Source organism: Nerophis lumbriciformis, linkage group LG01 (genome assembly GCF_033978685.3).
Source record: "Nerophis lumbriciformis linkage group LG01, RoL_Nlum_v2.1, whole genome shotgun sequence".
NCBI lineage: Eukaryota > Metazoa > Chordata > Actinopteri > Syngnathiformes > Syngnathidae > Nerophis > Nerophis lumbriciformis.
In genome coordinates, this window is record NC_084548.2 from 571,906 (window position 1) to 595,000 (window position 23,095).

The 23,095-nt window shown below is 41.8% G+C and overlaps 1 protein-coding gene across 3 annotated transcripts in view; it reads right to left on the minus strand.

The window, feature by feature from the left end:
- dzip1 (DAZ interacting zinc finger protein 1) overlaps positions 1-23,095 on the minus strand; it is a 94,340-nt gene that overhangs the window by 66,886 nt on the left and 4,359 nt on the right. For all 3 annotated transcript variants that reach the window (XM_061973604.2, XM_061973595.2, XM_072916579.1), the window contains exons 3-6: positions 18,309-18,890; positions 6,796-6,880; positions 229-344; positions 106-145 (exon numbers count right to left, since the gene is read on the minus strand). In XM_061973604.2, coding sequence (XP_061829588.2) covers positions 106-145; positions 229-344; positions 6,796-6,880; positions 18,309-18,890 — 823 coding nt within the window. The remainder of the gene's footprint in view (positions 1-105; positions 146-228; positions 345-6,795; positions 6,881-18,308; positions 18,891-23,095) is intronic.

Sequence of the window (23,095 nt, forward strand, 5' to 3'; positions counted from 1 at the left end):
CTTTGGGAGTCCTTATGCAATGGGCCATGCGGGCCCTAATAATCGTGATTACTATTTTTGCTATAATCGTCCAGCCCTAAAATGTTTCATTGCTAGCTGACTCACGAAGCTCATTCTCTTCCATGTGTCGTTGCAGCCTTTGATTCTGTGGAGAATCAATTGTCCACAATTCATTTCCAAAAATGACTGGAAATAGAGCAGCTCCTGCAATATTTCATCCACTCTCACCTCAAAGGTTTTAGCCTCCAAGAGCTGTTGCTGTTGCACAATCTGCTCCTTCAGATTGTTCATCTCCGATTTGAGGGCTTGGGTCGGAGATTTTTCCTCGCTGTTTAATTGTACATCTGAAATAAAAACAACAGCAGCGGTTCAAAATATGAAAGCGATGCATTGTTTCCCATGCATTAAGGTCTTGGAACTTGCAGTCGGGGGAGACAGGTCAGGTTGAGCCTGAATCGACAAGATGAAACAATAAAAAATGAAAAATAACATCAAATTAAAGCTGCAAGCAGCATTGGTCGGGCCCGCGTATTTGGCAGGTGCTAGTCCTAAATGTCCCAATACTTTTGTCCAGTGATAGTCATAAGTGTCCCAATACTTTTGTCTACTTTTAGTCTGAAGTGTCCCAAGACTTTTGTCTAGTGTACCTACCTTGTCTGCATTGTGTGGGCACGTTGGTGCTTCCTGCTTTTAAGCAGCCATCTTAAAAAAACAGCAGCGCAGCGGGTCTTTGAAGGGTCATAAAATCAAAACCGGAGCAGTCAGAAAAAAAGCGCTTCTGTCATTGTAATCAGAAGGGTTCAATCTCTCTCCTGTCTTAGTTTGAAGGCGAAATGACAAACGCGCTCAGAGGAGATTGTTTTTGAAGGAAGGTGACCGGTTTTTACAAACAATTTGTTTTGAAGGGGGAATAGCAAACTTCCTGTTGATTTTTGCTGGGGGTTGTCAATTTATGAAATGTAGGTCTAAGTGAGACCTACATAGAGGTTTTTGTTTCATGTCTCTCCGACCTTCCCAGTGGGAGTTACAGGCAGTTTTGTCATTTTTTTCTTCCGAGGAGCAGTTTTTTCTCCGTTTTATTCAAAAATTGCTCTAGAGCGCAATTTTTAGGTTTTTTTATTAGATCGCAATTTTTGCCGGTCCTGATGTGTGCGTTCAGTTTGGTGAGTTTTGAAGCATGTTAAGGGGGTCAAATTACAACTCAAAGAGGCAAAAGTTACTATTTTTAGTACTTTTTTGTCCTGAAGGGGGAATTGCCAACTTCCTGTTGATTTTAGCCCGACAATGTACTATTATGAAATGTAGGTCTAAGTCAGACCTACATAGAGGTTTTTGTTTCATGTCTCTCCGACCTTCCTAGTGGGAGTTACAGGCAGACTAGTTTTTTTTTTTCCTAGGGGGCGCTAGAGCGCAATCTTTATTTTTGGGGTTTGGTTTTTTTATCAAAAGGCAATTTTTGCTAGCCCTGATGTGTGCGTCAAATATGGTGAGTTTTGAAGCATGTTAAGTGGGTCAAATTGCAGCTCAAAGAGGCGGCCGGTATAATAATAATAATTAAAGCTGCAAGCAGCGTTGTTCGGGCCCGCGTATTTGGCAGGTGCTAGTCCTAAGTGTCCCAATACTTTTGTCTACTTGTAGTCTGAAGTGTCCCAATACTTTTGTCTAGTGTACCTACCTTGTCTGCATTGTGTGGGCACGTTGGTGCTTCCTGCTTTTAAGCAGCCATCTTAAAAAAACAGCAGCGCAGCAGCATCAGCGCAGCGGGTCTTTGAAGGGTCATAAAATCAAAACCGGAGCAGTTAGAAAAAAAGCGCTTCTGTCATTGTAATCAGAAGGGTTCAATCTCTCTCCTGTCTTAGTTTGAAGGCGAAATGACAAACGCGCTCAGAGGAGATTGTTTTTGAAGGAAGGTGACCGGTTTTTACAAACAATTTGTTTTGAAGGGGGAATAGCAAACTTCCTGTTGATTTTTGCTGGGGGTTGTCAATTTATGAAATGTAGGTCTACGTGAGACCTACATAGAGGTTTTTGTTTCATGTCTCTCCGACCTTCCCAGTGGGAGTTACAGGCAGTTTTGTCATTTTTTTCTTCCGAGGAGCAGTTTTTTCTCCGTTTTATTCAAAAATTGCTCTAGAGCGCAATTTTTAGGTTTTTTTATTAGATCGCAATTTTTGCCGGTCCTGATGTGTGCGTTCAGTTTGGTGAGTTTTGAAGCGTGTTAAGGGGGTCAAATTACAACTCAAAGAGGCAAAAGTTACTGTTTTTAGTACTTTTTTGTCCTGAAGGGGGAATTGCCAACTTCCTGTTGATTTTAGCCCGACAATGTACTATTATGAAATGTAGGTCTAAGTCAGACCTACATAGAGGTTTTTGTTTCATGTCTCTCCGACCTTCCTAGTGGGAGTTACAGGCAGTCTAGTTGGGTTTTTTTTCTAGGGGGCGCTAGAGCGCAATTTTTAATTTTGGGGTTTGGTTTTTTTATCAAAAGACAATTTTCGCTAGCCCTGATGTGTGCGTCAAATATGGTGAGTTTTGAAGCATGTTAAGTGGGTCAAATTGCAGCTCAAAGAGGCGGCCGGTATAATAATAATAAAACCTTAGAAATTCAATAGGTCCTTATGTCCCATTGCATAAGGACTCCCTGTGGGAGTCCTTATGCAATGGGCCATGCGGGCCCTAATAATAAAACCTTACAAATTCAATAGGTCCTTATGTCCCATTGCATAAGGACTCCCTTTGGGAGTCTTTATACAATGGGCCATGCGGGCCCTAATAAACATTCATATTTGTTGAATAATCTGTATTACAAATATATATTCTGTATGATTACCCTCGTTTGACGTTTTATTGAGTGAAAACATTTCCTGATAACAAAAAAAAACGTCTAGAAACTGAAACAAGGCTGCCGCTTTAAGCTTTCTTGGCTGCTTAATGCGAAAGCAAACTACATGGTTTAAGTACGCAGTGTCTAGTTCTGAGTACACTGAACAAATACAGGCTAGAAACCAGGTGAGCAAGTAGCGAGTATTTTCTTTCTTTTTTTAGTGCACAAGCAATCTAACGAGTATCTGAGTGCCGTCAGCGTCATCTTTTTTTTCTTCCTTAATTAGTTAACAATAATAAAGACACCAAAAAATATGTGATAATAAAAAAATATCAATCTTATCATTGTAGTATTGACCATACACTGGTAAAATACTTGGTATCATCTCTATCGATGTGTGTTTACCAGTGACGTGCGGTCACTAGAGGCAGGTGAGGCGGTGCCTCACCTGCCATCATGGAAAGAAAAAAATGTAAAAAGAAAAAAAAAAAATTAAATTGTTATATGTATCCAGTGATTATACTATAAAGTTATTTTCCATTTAACTTCACCAGTTTTAGATTATTTTTATTCAAAATCGCTGAATTTTCACATTTGCCGTTCAAATACTGAGAAGAGACGGTGCGGTGAACAGCAGCCAGTCGAGGCGCGTCACTCAGTGCCTCAACATGGACGGACTCGGCTAACTGCTGGTCCGCTGTGCAGTGAGACTGTATTGCTATATGAACTATATTATACATGTCCATAGTTTAGTTAGCTGAGGTATATAATGTACAGTGTATTTTGTCAACAACTGTATGTGTGTAAAGTATTTCTTGTGCTGAACGATCATAAAACTGCTGCGAAGACTCACTGGCTGAGGCACGCGTAACCACGCCTCCTGGTGCTTAAGACACGTTCGCCGCAGACTGCACCCACCGACGGGAACGCCACACCAACCAAAGCCCACACCCAAACCCTCCACGTGCAAGACCGAATCCACCCAAAAAAAGTCACTTAACAAGAAGCCAAAAAGTGCAAAAAACAACATTGCTCGCGCCGGAGGAGCCGTGAACGACTGCTGGGACACTACATTAGGTACACCTGCAGACTGCAGCACGGATTTCATATTTCATTCGTTCACAACTCCTCCAACACGAACACCACTGTACCCGCACTTATAAGTAAAGGTAAGACCATAATAACGTTTTTTTTTATTAAATGTGCTTTTTTGTGTGCTACAGTTTGTATGTGTAAAGTTAAAGTTAAATTAAAGCAGGGGCGTCACTAGCTTTTAAGGGCAGGGGGGGCTTTGCCCCCAGGAGATGCACAGGATGCGAGCGAATGTTACGCACAAGCACAAAACTTCACAAACGGCTAACAAAGACTTAGAAATTATTCATTGTTATTATTTTTTTTTTTTTTTAAATGCACGGGACGAAATGAAATGCTCCCCGGGACGATGGCTTTTAACCATATATTTTCTTTTTCTTTTTATGTATTTATGCATTTTACATTTGATATTAAATGTCTTGGTTTTTCCTCCCTCTGAAAATCCTATTAAATGTTTAACAAGCCATCCTATAATAATAAAACAGCTATTAATGTAACAATACAATAAAACAAATATATTTAATGATGGTTTTTTTCATTATTTTAACAATAGGCTTATGTATATTACTTTATATAGATTCTACAAGAAACACAAAACTTAAAAAATAAATGATTTACAATTGCACACACAAGGTTTTGTGCAGCTTCACTCAGATAATGTGCTTCGTACACCTGCAGGACCGCAAGCAAGGTCGCAGAGAAAATGTGGGCTGGAATTTGAGTGATGTGGGCATTTTCTATATGAACAAGTGGAATGGATTGGATACCGATGTACGAAAGGGGCTCTCTACCTTACGCTACGAAGTGAGGGGAAACTGAGTGAATAATAACAGGTTATATGATTATTTATTTAAACTCATATTTGGGCCACTTTATAATGAATATGTCGGCATTTATTTGTAAAAAAAACCCAAAAAAACACCAAATTATTAAGAATATTTTAGGGGGGCTTGAGCCCCCCTAAAATAGGCCTAACAACGCCAATGAGTTAAAGTACCAATGATTGTCACACACACTAGGTGTGGTGAAATATCCATCCATCCATCCATCTTCTTCCGCTTATCCGAGGTCGGGTCGCGGGGGCAGCAGCCTAAGCAGGGAAGCCCAGACTTCCCTCTCCCCAGCCACTTCGTCCAGCTCCTCCCGGGGGATCCAGAGGCGTTTCCAGGCCAGCCGGGAGACATAGTCTTCCCAATGTGTCCTGGGTCTTCCCCGTGGCCTCCTACCGGTCGGACGTGCCCTAAACACCTCCTTAGGGAGGCGCTCGGGTGGCATCCTGACCAGATGCCCGAACCACCTCATCTGGCTCCTCTCGATGTGGAGGAGCAGCGGCTTTACTTTGAGCTCCCCCCGGATGACAGAGCTTCTCACCCTATCTCTAAGGGAGAGCCCCGCCACCCGGCGGAGGAAACTCATTTCGGCCGCTTGTACCCGTGATCTTGTCCTTTCGGTCATAACCCAAAGCTCACGACCATAGGTGAGGATGGGAACGTAGATCGACCGGTAAATTGAGAGCTTTGCCTTCCGGCTCAGCTCCTTCTTCACCACAACGGATCGATACAGCGTCCGCATTACTGAAGACGCCGCACCGATCCGCCTGTCGATCTCACGATCCACTCTTCCCTCACTCGTGAACAAGACTCCCAGGTACTTGAACTCCTCCACTTGGGGCAAGATCTCCTCCCCAACCCGGAGATGGCACTCCACGCTTTTCCGGGCGAGAACCATGGACTCGGACTTGGAGGTGCTGATTCTCATCCCAGTCGCTTCACACTCGGCTGCGAACCGATCCAGTGAGAGCTGAAGATCCTGGCCAGATGAAGCCATCAGGACCAAATCATCTGCAAAAAGCAGAGACCTAATCCTGCAGCCACCAAACCGGATCCCCTCAATGCCTTGACTGCGCCTAGAAATTCTGTCCATAAAAGTTATGAACAGAATCGGTGACAAAGGGCAGCCTTGGCGGAGTCCAACCCTCACCGGAAACGTGTCCGACTTACTGCCGGCAATGCGGACCAAGCTCTGACACTGATCATACAGGGAGCGGACCGCCACAATCAGACAGTCCGAAACCCCATACTCTCTGAGCACTCCCCACAGGACTTCCCGAGGGACACGGTCGAATGCCTTCTCCAAGTCCACAAAGCACATGTAGACTGGTTGGGCAAACTCCCATGCACCCTCAAGGACCCTGCCGAGAGTATAGAGCTGGTCCACAGTTCCACGACCAGGACGAAAACCACACTGTTCCTCCTGAATCCGAGGTTCGACTATCCGGCGTAGCCTCCTCTCAAGTACACCTGAATAGACCTTACCGGGAAGGCTGAGGAGTGTGGTGAAATATGTCCTCTGCATTTGACCCATCCCCTTGATCACCCCCTGGGATGTGAGGGGAGCAGTGGGCAGCAGCGGCGCCGCGCCCGGGAATAATTGTTGGTGATTTAACCCCCAATTCCAACCCTTGATGCTGAGTGCCAAGCAGGGAAGAATGCTGGTATGAGCTTTTAAACATAACCCGTTAACTGCTGCCAATCAAATGGTGAATAAGATACTCTTTAGGGTTCATATGTTTGTAAATCTGACTGTGATGAATCAATGCCTCACCAGTCATGAACCTCACCGCACGTCACTGGTGTTTACATTCAACAGCTGTAGCTTAGCGGCTAGCTGTGCTCTGTTATACAGTGCGTAGTGTAGCATGTTTAGCTATTCCTTCTCCTCTACTCCTCCAGTGATACTACTACTTGAAAGAAACAGTTCATTTGCCGTAACGAAGATTAGTGATTGAGAATCTGCACTGTAGAGGGACATTGGGCGCTAGCTCGTGAAACCAAAGGCATCAGTGTTCAAATGACTGATCATGTGACTGGCAGACTTACGTGTCTCAGACTCATCAGGGTGGCGTCGCTGCATGTGACTTTGGAGAAAGGAAGCGTTGAGGAAGGTCTTGTTACAAAACATGCACTAAAAAGGCAACCAGAAAGGCACAAACACAAAACAGGAGATTTGAATGTAAACAAAAAGGCATTTTGAAAAAACACTGTATGATATTTTTCTACAAAACTAAGCAGTCTGCAAATAAGGTCGATTGTACAACCTTGCCAGCTGTCCACTTATTAATTAATCAGAAGCCACTGTTAGCCGAGCTACTCGTGCACACCTAGCAACCGCGTGCTGCCGTGACACACGCGCGCACACTGTTGCCTTGGCAACAGCTTGGCCAGGTCAGAGGCAGCCTTGTACTTGAGGAAGGTGTTGGAGCAATTTTCAATTGGACTATAAATATCCCGAAGAAAAAATAAGGCACCATGATATCCTGCACTACAAATAAACAATCATTTAAAGGGAAACTGCACTTATTTTGCAATGTTGCTTGTCATTCACAATTCTCAGGTTTGTCTTTTTTTTTTTTTTTTTGCATTTTAACTCGTAAATAGCAAAAGTCAGCTAATAACGGAGCTAATGGAATTCGCTCTATTCCGCCTATAAAGTGCTCAAAAAAAACATCCAAAAGCTTCCATCATCCTTTATCCTTTGATATACACACCCACAGTAAGTATATGTGTAATGTAGTAACAGACACATTCATAATTACATGTAATGTTGACCTACTGTTTGTTTTTAGCATAAGGCGGCGTATTTATTTCATAGACGCATCACAACGTTCCTATTCCCTTGAACAACAACAACACTACTACTACTCATGGCAGACTTCATGAGATACAATTTTGGGACAAATTATGATCCAGAAACTTTTATTTTTGAGCCTGAATATAAGGAGGATGATCTACACGTTTTAGAAGCTGTGCGCTAAACAGATCCAGCTTTAGTGAAACACTAAGCATCATGTAGCATTATTGCTAAGTGCTAAATAAGAAATACAAACTACGAACATGATACAACAATCACTTGCTGTACAATGTCTGCTGTCACTGGGATGCCGACTGATGGGATGTTTATATCTTCCCGTTTAGATGAGGAATTAATCATAATCCAGGGTCAACGCAGCCGTCTACCAGCAAGTTTTAGAGCACTTCATGCTTCCTGCTGCTGACCTGCTCTATGGAGATGGAGATTTCAAGTTCCAACAGGACTTGGCGCCTGCACACAGCGCAAAATCTACCCGTGCATGGTTTACGGACCATGGTATTTCTGTTCTAAATTGGCCCGCCAACTCCCCTGACCTTAGCCCCATAGAAAATCTGTGGGGTATTGTGAAAAGGAAGATGCAGAATGCCAGACCCAAAAACGCAGAAGAGTTGAAGGCCACTATCAGAGCAACCTGGGCTCTCATAACACCTGAGCAGTGCCAGAAACTCATCGACTCCATGCCACGCCGCATTAACGCAGTAATTGAGGCAAAAGGAGCTCCAACCAAGTATTGAGTATTGTACATGCTCATATTTTTCATTTTCATACTTTTCAGTTGGCCAACATTTCTAAAAATCCCTTTTTTTGTATTAGCCTTAAGTAATATTCTAATTTTGTGACACACGGAATTTTGGATTTTCATTTGTTGCCACTTCAAATCATCAAAATTAAATGAAATAAACATTTGAATGCATCAGTCTGTGTGCAATGAATAAATATAATGTACAAGTTACACCTTTTGAATGCAATTACTGAAATAAATCAAGTTTTTCAAAATATTCTAATTTACTGGCTTTTACCTGTATATGTGTAATGTAGTAACAGACACATTCATAATTACATGTAATGTTGACCTACTGTTTGTTTTTAGCATAAGGCGGCGTATTTATTTCATAGACGCATCACAACGTTCCTTTTCCCTTCAACAACAACAACACTACTACTACTCATGGCAGACTTCATGAGATACAATTTTGGGACAAATGATGATCCAGAAACTTTTATTTTTGAGCCTGAATATAAGGAGGATGATCTACACGTTTTAGAAGCTGTGCGCTAAACAGATCCAGCTTTAGTGAAACACTAAGCATCATGTAGCAATATTGCTAAGTGCTAAATAAGAAATACAAACTACGAACATGATACAACAATCACTTGCTGTACAATGTCTGCTGTCACTGGGATGCCGACTGATGGGATGTTTATATCTTCCCGTTTAGATGAGGAATTAATCATAATCTTTTTTTTGATAATAACATCCACTATAGTAGGTGGCAATCTAAGACGAGATTACATGTACAGGCCTATGTAGGGCCTATGTAGGGTTTGGTTTCACTGTGACTACAATGGGAGACGAGATGACTGGTGTGTTGTTGAATTATGCTAATAAGGAAACAATGTTTTGCAGAGGTGAACTTATAACAATTTTATCGACAAATGATACTGTTTATTTTTAGTGGAAAGTGGGGGCAAAATACTGTCTTCCTTTTGTTGCGTCTGACCAGTCTTCCTCTCAGAGAATTAAAGTCACTGGTCAATCCCAAATTCTTTCAGATGACATATATGCTGAGTAAGAAGGACCATCAAGACAGAATAGGAATATTATCAAGTTTTACTAAAGCTTTGGGAGACCAGTCCTTACAAATGCGCTGAAACCAGCATCTCGAAGTGGTCTGAAAGCCAATTGAATACGAAAACAGCCCCCACCCTGCCCAGAAAGGAATACAGCCTCTTTGTTCTAATACTGATAAGGTAAAAAATTCTTCCTAGGAAATAATGGAGAAGCTGCACAAGCTATTGAGCTCTCTGATCACAGGGCCGCTAACAATAATTTGTCTGCGTAAGCGCTTATAATAATAATATCCCCAACATTCGGTTACTCTTCAGGTCATGAGATGTGAATTAAGTATTGTTGTCGGTTTTAGGATGTTTTTTTTAGAGAGCTTAATGGGCGGAATATTGGGCTCCCGTTAGCTGCATTGTTAGCATACTTGCCAACCTTGAGACCTCCGATTTCGGGAGGTGGGGGGTGGGGGGGCGTGGTCGGGGTGGGGCGGGGGCGTGGTTGGGGGCGTGGCTAAGAGGGGAGGAGTATATTTACAGCTAGAATTCACCAAGTCAAGTATTTCATATATATATATATATATATATATATATATATACACATACATAACTAGAATTCACTGAAAGTGAAGTATTTTCTTATATATATATATATATATATATATATATATATATATATATATATATATATATATATATATATATATATATATATATATATATGTATGTGTGGGGAAAAAAAATCACAAGACTATTTCATCTCTACAGGCCTGTTTCATGAAGGGGGTACCCTCAATCGTCAGGAGATTTTAATGGGAGCATTCGCATACCATGGTTTATATAGGGCACAGAGTGGGTGGGTACAGGCTGGCCTAGGGGCGTGGTGATTGGCTCATGTGTTACCTAGGAGGTGTTTCCGTCTATGGCGGCATGTTGTTACAATTTCGCTGCGCTTGTTGAGGGATGACAGGTCTGGACGGTAAATAATAAACAGCTTCTCTTTCAAGCATAGGTTGCATCTTTTATTACCACTATTGTAAGGTGTGCTGGATGCAAGAATTTGCCATGTTATTGAATATTCAACATTATTGTCTTTGAGGTCCCAAATGTGTTTGCTGAGTTCTGTGGTATTTCGCAGGTTTTGGTTCCTGAAAGAAGCCTTGTGATTGTTCCATCTGGTTTTGAATTCACCCTCGGTTAATCCTACATATGTGTCGGATGTGTTAATGTCCTTGCGTATTACCTTAGATTGGTAGACAACTGATGTTTGTAAGCACCCCCCGTTGAGGGGGCAATCAGGTTTCTTTTGACAGTTACATGCTTTGTTGGTTTTGGAGTCGCTCTGACTGGGGGTCGACGGCTCATTTGCAATTGTTTTGTTGTGGTTTGAGATGATTTGTCGTATATTGTTCATGCAGCTGTAGCTCAATTTAATGTTGTTCTTGTTGAATACTTTTCTTAGGGTGTTGTCTTTGGGAAAGTGTTTGTCAATCAGATTGAGGAATTTGTGTCCAATGTTCGTTGAGACGTTTTTGCTGTATGGGGGGTTGTACCAGATGATGTCGTTTCGTTCGAAACGACATCATCTGGTACAACCCCCCATACAGCAAAAACGTTTTTTTTTGGTAAATTAATAAATATATTTATTTTTAGGTAAGATAAACATAATAATACAATTTATCTCGAGTTTGGATGATTTAGTTCTTGTCACCCTGTTGTCCTCCCGTCATGAAAAAAGGCTGTCCTCACTCAGGTCCGCATGGAGCTGGAGGGGGCGTGGCCTCCAGGTCCGCCTGAATTTCGGGAGATTTTCGGGAGAAAATGTGTCCCGGGAGGTTTTCGGGAGAGGCGCTGAATTTCGGGAGTCTCCCAGAAAATCCGGGAGGGTTGGCAAGTATGATTGTTAAGCCACCACTTGCCGTATTTTACAAATGATCTGGTCTTGTCTTACTTAGGGATTGTGAATGATAGGCAAAACTCCCCCCGGAAAGGCAGTTCCCCTTTAAGATGAGTCTCAGGCAAGGGTCAAATCATATAAGCCAGAGAGGCCGGTTCAATACCACTTGTCACCCCTTTGTAAGTGGATTTAAAGCCTAATTGCCATTTGCCACCAAAACCCACCATCTGCTGGCTGCATTCAATCTGACGCTTACTAAAAATTAAGCTTACTTGAGCTATTTCCAAACAACAGAGACAGGAGGTTTTAATCCCATTTGCATTCACAACACAAATGTTAGGTGTTTTTTTACATTTGCATACCTGCCAACTTTTGAAATCAGAAAAACCTAGTAGCCAAGGTCCAGGACAAAGTCCTGGTGGGGGGGTTCAGCTTCGCCCCCCCCGACGCAAAATGATTATTAGCATTCAGACAGGTTAAAATGTTGCTAAAACCATCACTTTTCTATCAGTCACAGTGACTTTTCAAAAGAAAAATATTACAGCAAAAATCATATGGGTTGATTGACATGTTTATTCTGTAAGCTAACTTCAATAGTGTGAAATTATTTTGACAGTTAATGCCAGTTATCCTGTCAACCTTTCACAAGACTTCAATTTGTTCATTGAAAGTATAAACACTTTTTACAGTAAACAGTACTAAACAATTCCATTTAAAAAAAAATTGGTGTCATTATTAACTTTCTGTCCAAGCTTGTATAATCTACTGCCTTGTTCAATTGTAAAAAATATTCTGTGCCTAAAATTCACATTTCTATCACAATTATCATACTGTAAACATGGTAAGCTAACTTCATTAAAATTAATAGTCCTGTCAATAGCATGGAATTACAATTCAAATGTAGTTTTTTTTGTAAGCCTTTCAAAAGAATTCAAAGTATGAAAAATTAATGAAAATTAATTTAAGCCATCAGACACTTGAAAAGTGGCACATCACATCTCTAATGTAATCACTTTAACTTTTCAACAGAAATAGCACTGCAAAAATATTAAGGACATACTTCTGTATTTTGGTAGTTATGCTGTCAACATTTAACAAGATTTCTTCAACTTGGACTTGAAAGCATAAATAGTATAAACACTTTTAACAGTATAACAGTACCGTATTTTCCGCACTATAAGGCGCACCTAAAAACCACAAATTTTCTCAAAAGCTGACAGTGCGCCTTATAACCCGGTGCGCTTTATATATGGATAAATATTAAGATTCATTTTCATAAAGTTTCGGTCTCGCAACTTCGGTAAACAGCCGCCATCTTTTTTCCCCGTAGAAGAAGAAGAAGCGCGCGGTGCATGCTGGGATATGTGACGTTTCATTTCCATTTGTGTGTTTATGTAAAGACCCCAAAATGGCTCCTATTAAGTGTGTTGTCTGTCTAATTATAAATAATGCAGACGAGGCGTGTTAACTGAGTTCTCAACGTTTACTCACAGCGTGCTCATAACCACATTCTAACTCCCAGCATACAACAAGGCTTCTCAGGGCTACCGCGCATGCTCGTCACTATCGTTGCATGCTGGGTAGTGTAGTTGTTATATTTGCTAGCTCATAACATCACATTAAGAGACACGCTTACGCGCTTAATTCAATACTCGCCGTCATTCCGGGTGGATTGACAAAAGACCTCCAGCCGCTAGATATTGGTGTCAACAGGGCATTCGAAGCTAGACTGCTAACTGCGTGGGAACAGTGGATGACAGAAGGCGAACACACGTGACGTTCACCAAGACAGGGAGACAGGGAGACAGCGCCAGACGACATTTTGGATCCCACATTCGCCCAACTTTTCAATTCGGACAACGAAGGAGAATAATTCGAGGGATTTATGAATGAAGAATAACTTCAGAAAGTGAGCGTTATGTTTATTTTGTGTGTTGTGACATTAACGTTCGAGCAACATTATGTTGCTATTGCTCTGCACTATTTTGAATTTTACTATGTTTGTGATTGCACATTTGCGTACATTTTGGGAGTGAACAGAGTTGTTAGAACGCTGGTTTTTAATATACAGGTAAAAGCCAGTAAATTAGAATATTTTGAAAAACTTGATTTATTTCAGTAATTGCATTCAAAAGGTGTAACTTGTACATTATATTTATTCATTGCACACAGACTGATGCATTCAAATGTTTATTTCATTTAATTTTGATGATTTGAAGTGGCAACAAATGAAATCCAAAATTCCGTGTGTCACAAAATTAGAATATTACTTAAGGCTAATACAAAAAAGGGATTTTTAGAAATGTTGGCCAACTGAAAAGTATGAAAATGAAAAATATGAGCATGTACAATACTCAATACTTGGTTGGAGCTCCTTTTGCCTCAATTACTGCGTTAATGCGGCGTGGCATGGAGTCGATGAGTTTCTGGCACTGCTCAGGTGTTATGAGAGCCCAGGTTGCTCTGATAGTGGCCTTCAACTCTTCTGCGTTTTTGGGTCTGGCATTCTGCATCTTCCTTTTCACAATACCCCACAGATTTTCTATGGGGCTAAGGTCAGGGGAGTTGGCGGGCCAATTTAGAACAGAAATACCATGGTCCGTAAACCAGGCACGGGTAGATTTTGCGCTGTGTGCAGGCGCCAAGTCCTGTTGGAACTTGAAATCTCCATCTCCATAGAGCAGGTCAGCAGCAGGAAGCATGAAGTGCTCTAAAACTTGCTGGTAGACGGCTGCGTTGACCCTGGATCTCAGGAAACAGAGTGGACCGACACCAGCAGATGACATGGCACCCCAAACCATCACCCAACCATGCAAATTTTGCATTTCCTTTGGAAATCGAGGTCCCAGAGTCTGGAGGAAGACAGGAGAGGCACAGGATCCACGTTGCCTGAAGTCTAGTGTAAAGTTTCCACCATCAGTGATGGTTTGGGGTGCCATGTCATCTGCTGGTGTCGGTCCACTCTGTTTCCTGAGATCCAGGGTCAACGCAGCCATCTACCAGCAAGTTTTAGAGCACTTCATGCTTCCTGCTGCTGACCTGCTCTATGGAGATGGAGATTTCAAGTTCCAACAGGACTTGGCGCCTGCAAACAGCGCAAAATCTACCCGTGCCTGGTTTACGGACCATGGTATTTCTGTTCTAAATTGGCCCGCCAACTCCCCTGACCTTAGCCCCATAGAAAATCTGTGGGGTATTGTGAAAAGGAAGATGCAGAATGCCAGACCCAAAAACGCAGAAGAGTTGAAGGCCACTATCAGAGCAACCTGGGCTCTCATAACACCTGAGCAGTGCCAGAAACTCATCGACTCCATGCCACGCCGCATTAACGCAGTAATTGAGGCAAAAGGAGCTCCAACCAAGTATTGAGTATTGTACATGCTCATATTTTTCATTGTCATACTTTTCAGTTGGCCAACATTTCTAAAAATCCCTTTTTTGTATTAGCCTTAAGTGATATTCTAATTTTGTGACACACGGAATTTTGGATTTTCATTTGTTGCCACTTCAAATCATCAAAATTAAATGAAATAAACATTTGAATGCATCAGTCTGTGTGCAATGAATAAATATAATGTACAAGTTACACCTTTTGAATGCAATTACTGAAATAAATCAAGTTTTTCAAAATATTCTAATTTACTGGCTTTTACCTGTATTATTAAAGTTTGACTGACCTATCTGACTGTTTTTTTGACATTCCTTTAGCGCAGTTAGATGCGGCTTACAACACCGGGCGGCTTATAGGTGGACAAAGTTTTGAAATATGCCGTTCATTGAAGGCGCGGCTTTTAACCCAGGGCGCCTTATGATGCGGAAAATACGGTACTAAACAATTCCAATAGATAACATTGGTGTCATTACCTTTTTGTGGCTAAAATCCAAAGTTTTCCACTTGTATCGCTAGCAACGGCATTAGACTTGTGTTTTTTTGTCCCAACGTGGTCTTTTACATCGCTAATTCCTCCGTGTCCGATCGAAAAATCTTGTCTGCACAAGGTGCAATTCGCGTAGTTTTCACCCTTTTTTGGAACGGATAATTATTCCCGGATAGGCTTTTGAATATTCTTCACGGAATGACTGCGGTTTTCTTTTCGGTTTAAGACTCGTTTGCGATTTTTCTCCGGCTGATTCCATGATCGTTCGCTCGTTTGGAAACAATGGGCAATAGGTGCCTCGTGCTTGGCAGCGGTGCTATAAATAGCCTCGCGCATGGCATTCAGAATGGCTCGACAGGAAGTTACGGGAAGCAGTGTCGATTGTCATTGTTGATTGTCAAAATAACACGGTTCAACGTCTTATTGACTGCCTGCACGACATCAAAGTCTGGCTTTCAGCTAACTTCCTGAGCCTAAATGAAGATAAAACAGAAGTTATGTTGTTCGGTCCAAGTCGCTCTCCCTCCCCCAACGTTGACCTCGGCACTCTGACCCCGTATTTCAGCGACTCTGTCACAAACCTGGGGGTAAAGTTTGACTCAGATTTTAAATTCGAAAAACAAATCAGCAGCGTCGTTCAAAAAAGCTTTTATCAATTACGACCAAATAGCGAAAGTGAAACCGCTTCTATCAAGACATGATCTTGAGAAATTAATCCACGCTTTTATCTCGACTCGTCTTGATTATTGTAATGCCCTGTATATTGGCATTAGCCAGGCCTCCCTCGCCCGCCTGCAGCTCGTGCAGAACTCTGCTGCTCGTCTGCTAACACAGACCCGCAGACGTGAGCACATCACCCCTATTTTAGCGTCCCTTCACTGGCTCCCTGTGCGTTACCGAATACATTTTAAACTCCTTTTATTTGTTTTTAAATGTCTAAACAACCTCGCGCCAACCTATCTCTCCGACCTCCTTCAGCCTTACTGCCCCACCCGATCCTTAAGATCAGCCGATCAGCTGCTGTTGACGGTCCCTGACACAAGGCTGAAGCTTAGAGGTGACAGAGCTTTCGCCGTTGCTGCTCCCAAGCTCTGGAACGACCTACCCCTGAGTGTTAGACAAGCCTCCTCTCTTCCTGTTTTTAAATCTCTCTTAAAAACATACTTTTATTCCATGGCTTTTAACACTGAGTGATATCCATCCTGCAATGGCGCCCCATAATACACCTGCTGTGATCCTGTTTTTATGTTTTTATGTTTTTTTTAATTCTATTTTAATTATTTATTTTTTATCGTGTTCTGTTTGTGTTGTGTTGTGTTTGCTCGGTACTCGTTTTATCTTTTAACCTGCTCATTGTACAGCACTTTGGCTACCCCTGTGGTAAATTTTAAATGTGCTCTATAAATAAAGTTGATTTGATTTGATTTGATTGTTGTTACACGATTTCGTGAATAAAACTTTAAAAAAAATAATTGTTTTAATTAATGAAAAACCGTATTTTTTATCACTGCAACCGTAACCCGGAATAGGTTGATGAAAACCGTACTAATTACGGGAAAACCGGAGTAGTTGGAAGGTATGCATTTGAATTGTATTAAATTCTGCTATTATCGCACTAACAATGGTTGTGAAGGGCTGGCCTCTGAGGGACAATAGCCAAGCTGGGGTGCTGAGGAGGAGGAGGGATTTAATGGGTTGTACTTGTATAGCGCTTTTCTACCTTCAAGGTACTCAAAGCGCTTTGACACTACTTCCACATTTACCCATTCACACACACATTCACACACTGATGGAGGGAGCTGCCATGCAAGGCGCTAACCAGCACCCATCAGGTAGGCCCATCCATCCATTTTCTACCGCTTGTCCCTTTCGGGGTCGCTAATATATACACTTACATCATGTGTTGCCTTCATTATGACACTTATATAAGACTTTTAAAGTCATTTTGATAGTAGGCTAATATAGCTAATATAGACACTTACATCATGTGTTGCCTTCATTATAACACTTACCGTATATATGACTTTTAAAGTCATTTTGATAGTAGGCTAATATAGGTAATATAGACACTTACATCATGTGTTGCCTTCACTATAACACATATAATACTTTTAAAGTCATTTTGATAGTTGGCTAATATAGACACTTTCATCATGTGTTGCCTTCATTATAACACTTATATAAGACTTTTAAAGTCATTTTGATAGTAGGCCCATCCATCCATTTTCTACCGCTTGTCCCTTTCGGGGTCGCTAATATAGACACTTACATCATGTGTTGCCTTCATTATGAAACTTATATAAGACTTTTAAAGTCATTTTGATAGTAGGCTAATATAGCTAATATAGACACTTACATCATGTGTTGCCTTTATTATAACACTTATATAAGATTTTTAAAGTAATTTTGATAGTAGGCTAAAATAGCTAATATAGACACTTACATCATGTGTTGCCTTCATTATAACACTTACATAAGATTTTTAAAGTCATTTTGATAGTCGGCTAATATAGACACTTACATCATGTGTTGCCTTCACTATAACACTTATATAAGATTTTTAAAGTCATTTTGATAGTTGGCTAATATAGATACTTACATCATGTGTTGCCTTCATTATAACACTTATATAAGACTTTTAAATTGTGATAGTAGGCTAATATAGACACTTACATCATGTGTTGCCTTCACTATAACACTTATATAAGATTTTTAAAGTCATTTTGATAGTTGGCTAATATAGATACTTACATCATGTGTTGCCTTCATTATAACACTTATATAAGACTTTTAAATTGTGATAGTAGGCTAATATAGACACTTACATCATGTGTTGCCTTCACTATAACACTTATATAAGACTTTTAAAGTCATTTTGATAGTTAATATAGCTAATATAGACACTTATATCATGTGTTGCCTTCATTACAAACCTTATAGAAGGCTTTTAATTTTTTGCAGCTCCTGACAGATGTTGTTGTTGTTGTATTTTTGGTCCAATATGGCTCTTTCAACATTTTGGGTTGCTGACACATTAAGACGATAATACACTGATATCGACCGTGTCGATATTTGGATCGTCCCGCTTGCCTCGACTCACCATAAGAAAATGATGGCGGTGGTTCAATATGACTATGTCAAAGACCCCAGAAAGTAAAGGAAAAAAAGAGTGTTTCGACAGTACCTTTTGGCTGCTCATGATCCGTGGCGCAAACATCGTTTGCTGATTGCGTATGATCTTCTTCCGGTTCTTAAGTTCGGCACTCATTTCCTTCATGCTCTCATTCTGCTTCTTTAAATGAGCTAGGAGCTGCTCCTGCTGCATGCCGGCGCTCGCCAGCTTCCCCTCCGCCGCCTGCAGGCTGACTTTCAGGAAGTCTTGACAGTGGAGGAGCCACTCCACCGTGAGCTGGGCCAACTGGAGGATCTTGATGAGGCCCTGGTCCACGGGGCTCTGACAGCGCTGACAGCGCTCCCCCTCCAGGCTGCAGTAGGTCACGGTGTTGACGTGCTCCTGGAGAACGTCCACGTCCAGCTGGCTGATCACCGTGCCGATGTCGACGGCGTGGATTCGCCGCCAGTCCACGCTCTCCCTGCGCACGCGGAACCTGAAGGGCGGAATGGTGGGCGTGGCGATGGACGGAGCCATGACGGGTGTCTTCCCGGAGTGCTGGCTCAGAGGGGAATTCAAGAGGGATGGGATTCCTGACGAGGAATGGTTCCCCTGGGTGTCACTGCTGTACGGGTAGTAGACGCCGTCCTGAAACTGACAACAAACACTGTGTCGGAGGCAGATATTTACATATATCCGAATTTAAGTTGTACTTCTTTTATTTCATAGTCATATTTGAAAACAGCTCGTGTTTTCCATTTCTTCTCTTGCTGCTCTGTCTGCAAGTAAACTGTGTGTTAACCTTGAGTTCTTTGGAATGTGTTTTGACTAGCGTTTGTTTTGTCTACAGAGATGGGACGAGAGAGAGGGTGGTGGGATCGGGAAGACAGACCATTTTGGGGAGGCGCAATAGAATGTTCTAGGGTTAGACTGGTCTCAATCAAAATGTATATTGGCAAAGCTTTGAGAATATACAACAAAATACCTATTCTGTCTCTGGTGGTTTTTCAACTCAGCTTTAAGTGTCGGCAAGAACTTGGGAGCGAATTGTGACTTGAATTCCCTGGGAGGAACAACTGGTCCAAAACGCAACAACTGCTAGTGATGTGCAGATCCATACTGAAATTTCGACATCTTTATGCTCTGATTTAATCTATTCTCAAATCAGAGATCATGCAATCATGTACGGTATAACATGAACAGGAACACAGTATATAGTATCCATCCATCCATCTTCTTCCGCTTATCCGAGGTCGGGTCGCGGGGGCAGCAGCCTAAGCAGGGAAGCCCAGACTTCCCTCTCCCCAGCCACTTCGTCCAGCTCTTCCTGTGGGACCCCGAGGCGTTCCCAAGCCAGCCGGGAGACATAGTCTTCCCAACGTGTCCTGGGTCTTCCCCGCGGCCTCCTACCGGTCGGACGTGCCCTAAACACCTCCCTAGGGAGGCGTTCGGGTGGCATCCTGACCAGATGCCCGAACCACCTCATCTGGCTCCTCTCGATGTGGAGGAGCAGCGGCTTTACTTTGAGCTCCTCCCGGATGACAGAGCTTCTCACCCTATCTCTAAGGGAGAGCCCCGCCACCCGGCGGAGGAAACTCATTTGGGCCGCTTGTACCCGTGATCTTGTCCTTTCGGTCATAACCCAAAGCTCATGACCATAGGTGAGGATGGGAACGTAGATCGACCGGTAAATTGAGAGCTTTGCCTTCCGGCTCAGCTCCTTCTTCACCACAACGGATCGATACAGCGTCCGCATTACTGAAGACGCCGCACCGATCCGCCTGTCGATCTCACGATCCACTCTTCCCTCACTCGTGAACAAGACTCCGAGGTACTTGAACTCCTCCACTTGGGGCAAGATCTCCTCCCCAACCCGGAGATGGCACTCCACCCTTTTCCGGGTATATAGTAACCAGTGTAAATTCCAGACTATATTTACATATTTTGCTCTTTTTTGTTTTTGTCCTGTCCAGCTTCTCAGGCAAATCTTATTGTAGATGTAGATGCCCTGTTCACATTTACTTTACAAAAGAGAAGTGTGAGATACTTCTCTTGTTGCCTTATGTAGGGATGTCCCGATCCAGGTTTTTGCACTTCCGATCCGATACCGATATTGTTTTCGCACTTCCGATCCGATACCGATACTGACCGATACTGGCTTATGCGAGCATGTATTGAAGTTGAATGTTATTTAGCCTACTTCATACCTGCCAACTTTTGAAATCAGAAAAACCTAGTAGCCAGGGTCCAGGGGTTGCAGGCCCCGGTAGGTCCAGGACAAAGTCCTGGTGGGGGGCTCAGGCTTCGCCCCCCCCCAAAATGATTGATTGCATTCAGACAGGTTAAAATGTTGCTAAAACCATCACTTTTCTATCAGTCACAGTGACTTTTCAAAACAAAAATATTACAGCAAAAATCATATGGGTTGATTGACATGTTTATTCTGTAAGCTAACTTCAATAGTTTGAAATTATTTTGACAGTTAATGCCAGTTATCCTGTCAACCTTTTACAAGACTTCAATTTGTTAATTGAAAGTATAAACGGTATAAACATTTTTTACAGTAAACAAATGGCAAAACAGTACTAAACAATTCCATTTAAAAAAAAATTGGTGTCATTATTAACTTTCTGTCCAAGCTTGTATAATCTACTGCCTTGTTCAATTGTAAAAAAATATTCTGTGCCTAAAATTCACATTTCCATCACAATTATCATACTGTAAACATGGTAAGCTAACTTCATTAAAATTAATAGTCCTGTCAATAGCATGGAATTACAATTCAAATGTAGTTTTTTTGTAAGCCTTTCAAAAGAATTCAAAATATGAAAAATTAATGAAAATTAATTGAAGCCATCAGACACTTGAAAAGTGGCACATCACATCTCTAATGTAATCATTTGAACTTTTCAACAGAAATAGCACTGCAAAAATATTAAGGACATACTTCCGTATTTTGGTAGTTATGCTGTCAACATTTAACAAGATTTCTTCAACTTGGACTTGAAAGCATAAATAGTATAAACACTTTTAACAGTATAACAGTACTAAACAATTCCAATAGATAACATTGGTGTCATTACCTTTTTGTGGCTAAAATCCAAATTTAGCAACGGCATTAGACTTGTGTTTTTTTGTCCCAACGTGGTCTTTTACATCGCTAATTCCTCCGTGTCCGATCGAAAAATCTTGTCTGCACAAGGTGCAATTCGCGTAGTTTTCACCCTTTTTGGAACGGATAATTATTCCCGGATAGGCTTTTGAATATTCTTCACGGAATGACTGCAGTTTTCTTTTCGGTTTAAGACTCGTTTGCGATTTTTCTCCGGCTGATTCCATGATCGTTCGCTCGTTTGGAAACAATGGGCAACAGGTGCCTCGTGCTTGGCAGCGGTGCTATAAATAGCCTCGCGCATGGCATTCGAAATGGCTCGATAGGAAGTTACGGGAAGCAGTGTCGATTGTCATTGTTGTTACGCGATTTCGTGAATAAAACTTAAAAAAAAAAATAATAATTTTAATTAATGAAAAACCGTATTTTTTATCACTGCAACCGTAACCCGGAATAGGTTGATGAAAACCGTACTAATTACGGGAAAACCGGAGTAGTTGGCGGGTATGCTACTTAGTTGTCAGAATCATGTTGAAAAGGGTTTTAGTACTCTTGATAACAACTAGCCAGCTGAATTAGGGGAGTTTGAATAATACACAATGGTTGGTAACAAGAAACTGACCTGTTTATTCAAGGATAAACACAAAATAGACAAAATTATACATGACAAACAGAAATGGCATCATTGAACTAGGGCTGGGCGATATGGCCTTTTTTTAATATTGCGATATTTTAAGGCCATATTGCGATACACAATATATATCTCGATATTTTGCCTTAGCCTTGATTGACCACTTGATGCATATAATCACAGCAGTATGATGATTCTATGTGTCTACATTAAAACATTCTTCTTCATACTGCATTAATATATGCTACTTTTAAACTTTCATGCAGAGAAGGAAATCACAACTAAAAAAAATCACTATTTTTTTTCCATACGGTGTTGATCTGGAAATGTTTGCCTCGGCATTTTGATGGTGTGGGCGTGTGGCACCGAATGGAGATAAGCGTCTCGACAGACGTTACAATATTTGAACAATGATGACGAAAACTGTTTTCTCTGTCGTGTCCGTGTGTCGAAAATTGTTATGCGCTTATTTTTGTATTTTATGTTGTGCGTGGCATAGATTTGCCGTGCGCAGAGGACACTTGAGCAGTGCGCAATTGCACAGGCGCGCACCTTAGAAGGAGCGTTGCTCCCACGGCTGCGGTAGCATCACAGCTGACGTTAGCCATGCTGCTACCTCTCTGCTGGGAGAGGGCGTATACGTATGTGACGGGTGACGTGACAGTATGTGACGTGTGTAGTAAGAAGGTGCGCTTGCTGTCTGTGAGAGGGGGACACAGGAAAGACTGAGAAGAGCCTGTCGTGTAATGTCCGCAGCTAAAAGCAACTGCGTGAGAATCCAAAGACCTGTGGATGTGTTGAAGGTGTGCTGGAAAATGCGGAACGGAAATTAGAGAGCAGCAGAAAAGTGGAATGTATTATTTAAATCGGTGCGTTGGAAAACACGGACTGGAGTTTTTTTTAAACTGGATCTGGATCGGCATTTTCCCAAGCCTTGCCGATACGCATTTTTTTGCAAATATCGGCGGCCGATCCGATCCAAATATCGGATCGGGACATCCCTAATCAAATGTATTTATATTATCATTTGGTGCAGCCGGGCCGGAGCAGGAGGGGATAGAAAGAGAGAAAAAAGAAGACAGAGGGGGAAATTGTGGGGACAAGAGGGGGATAAGA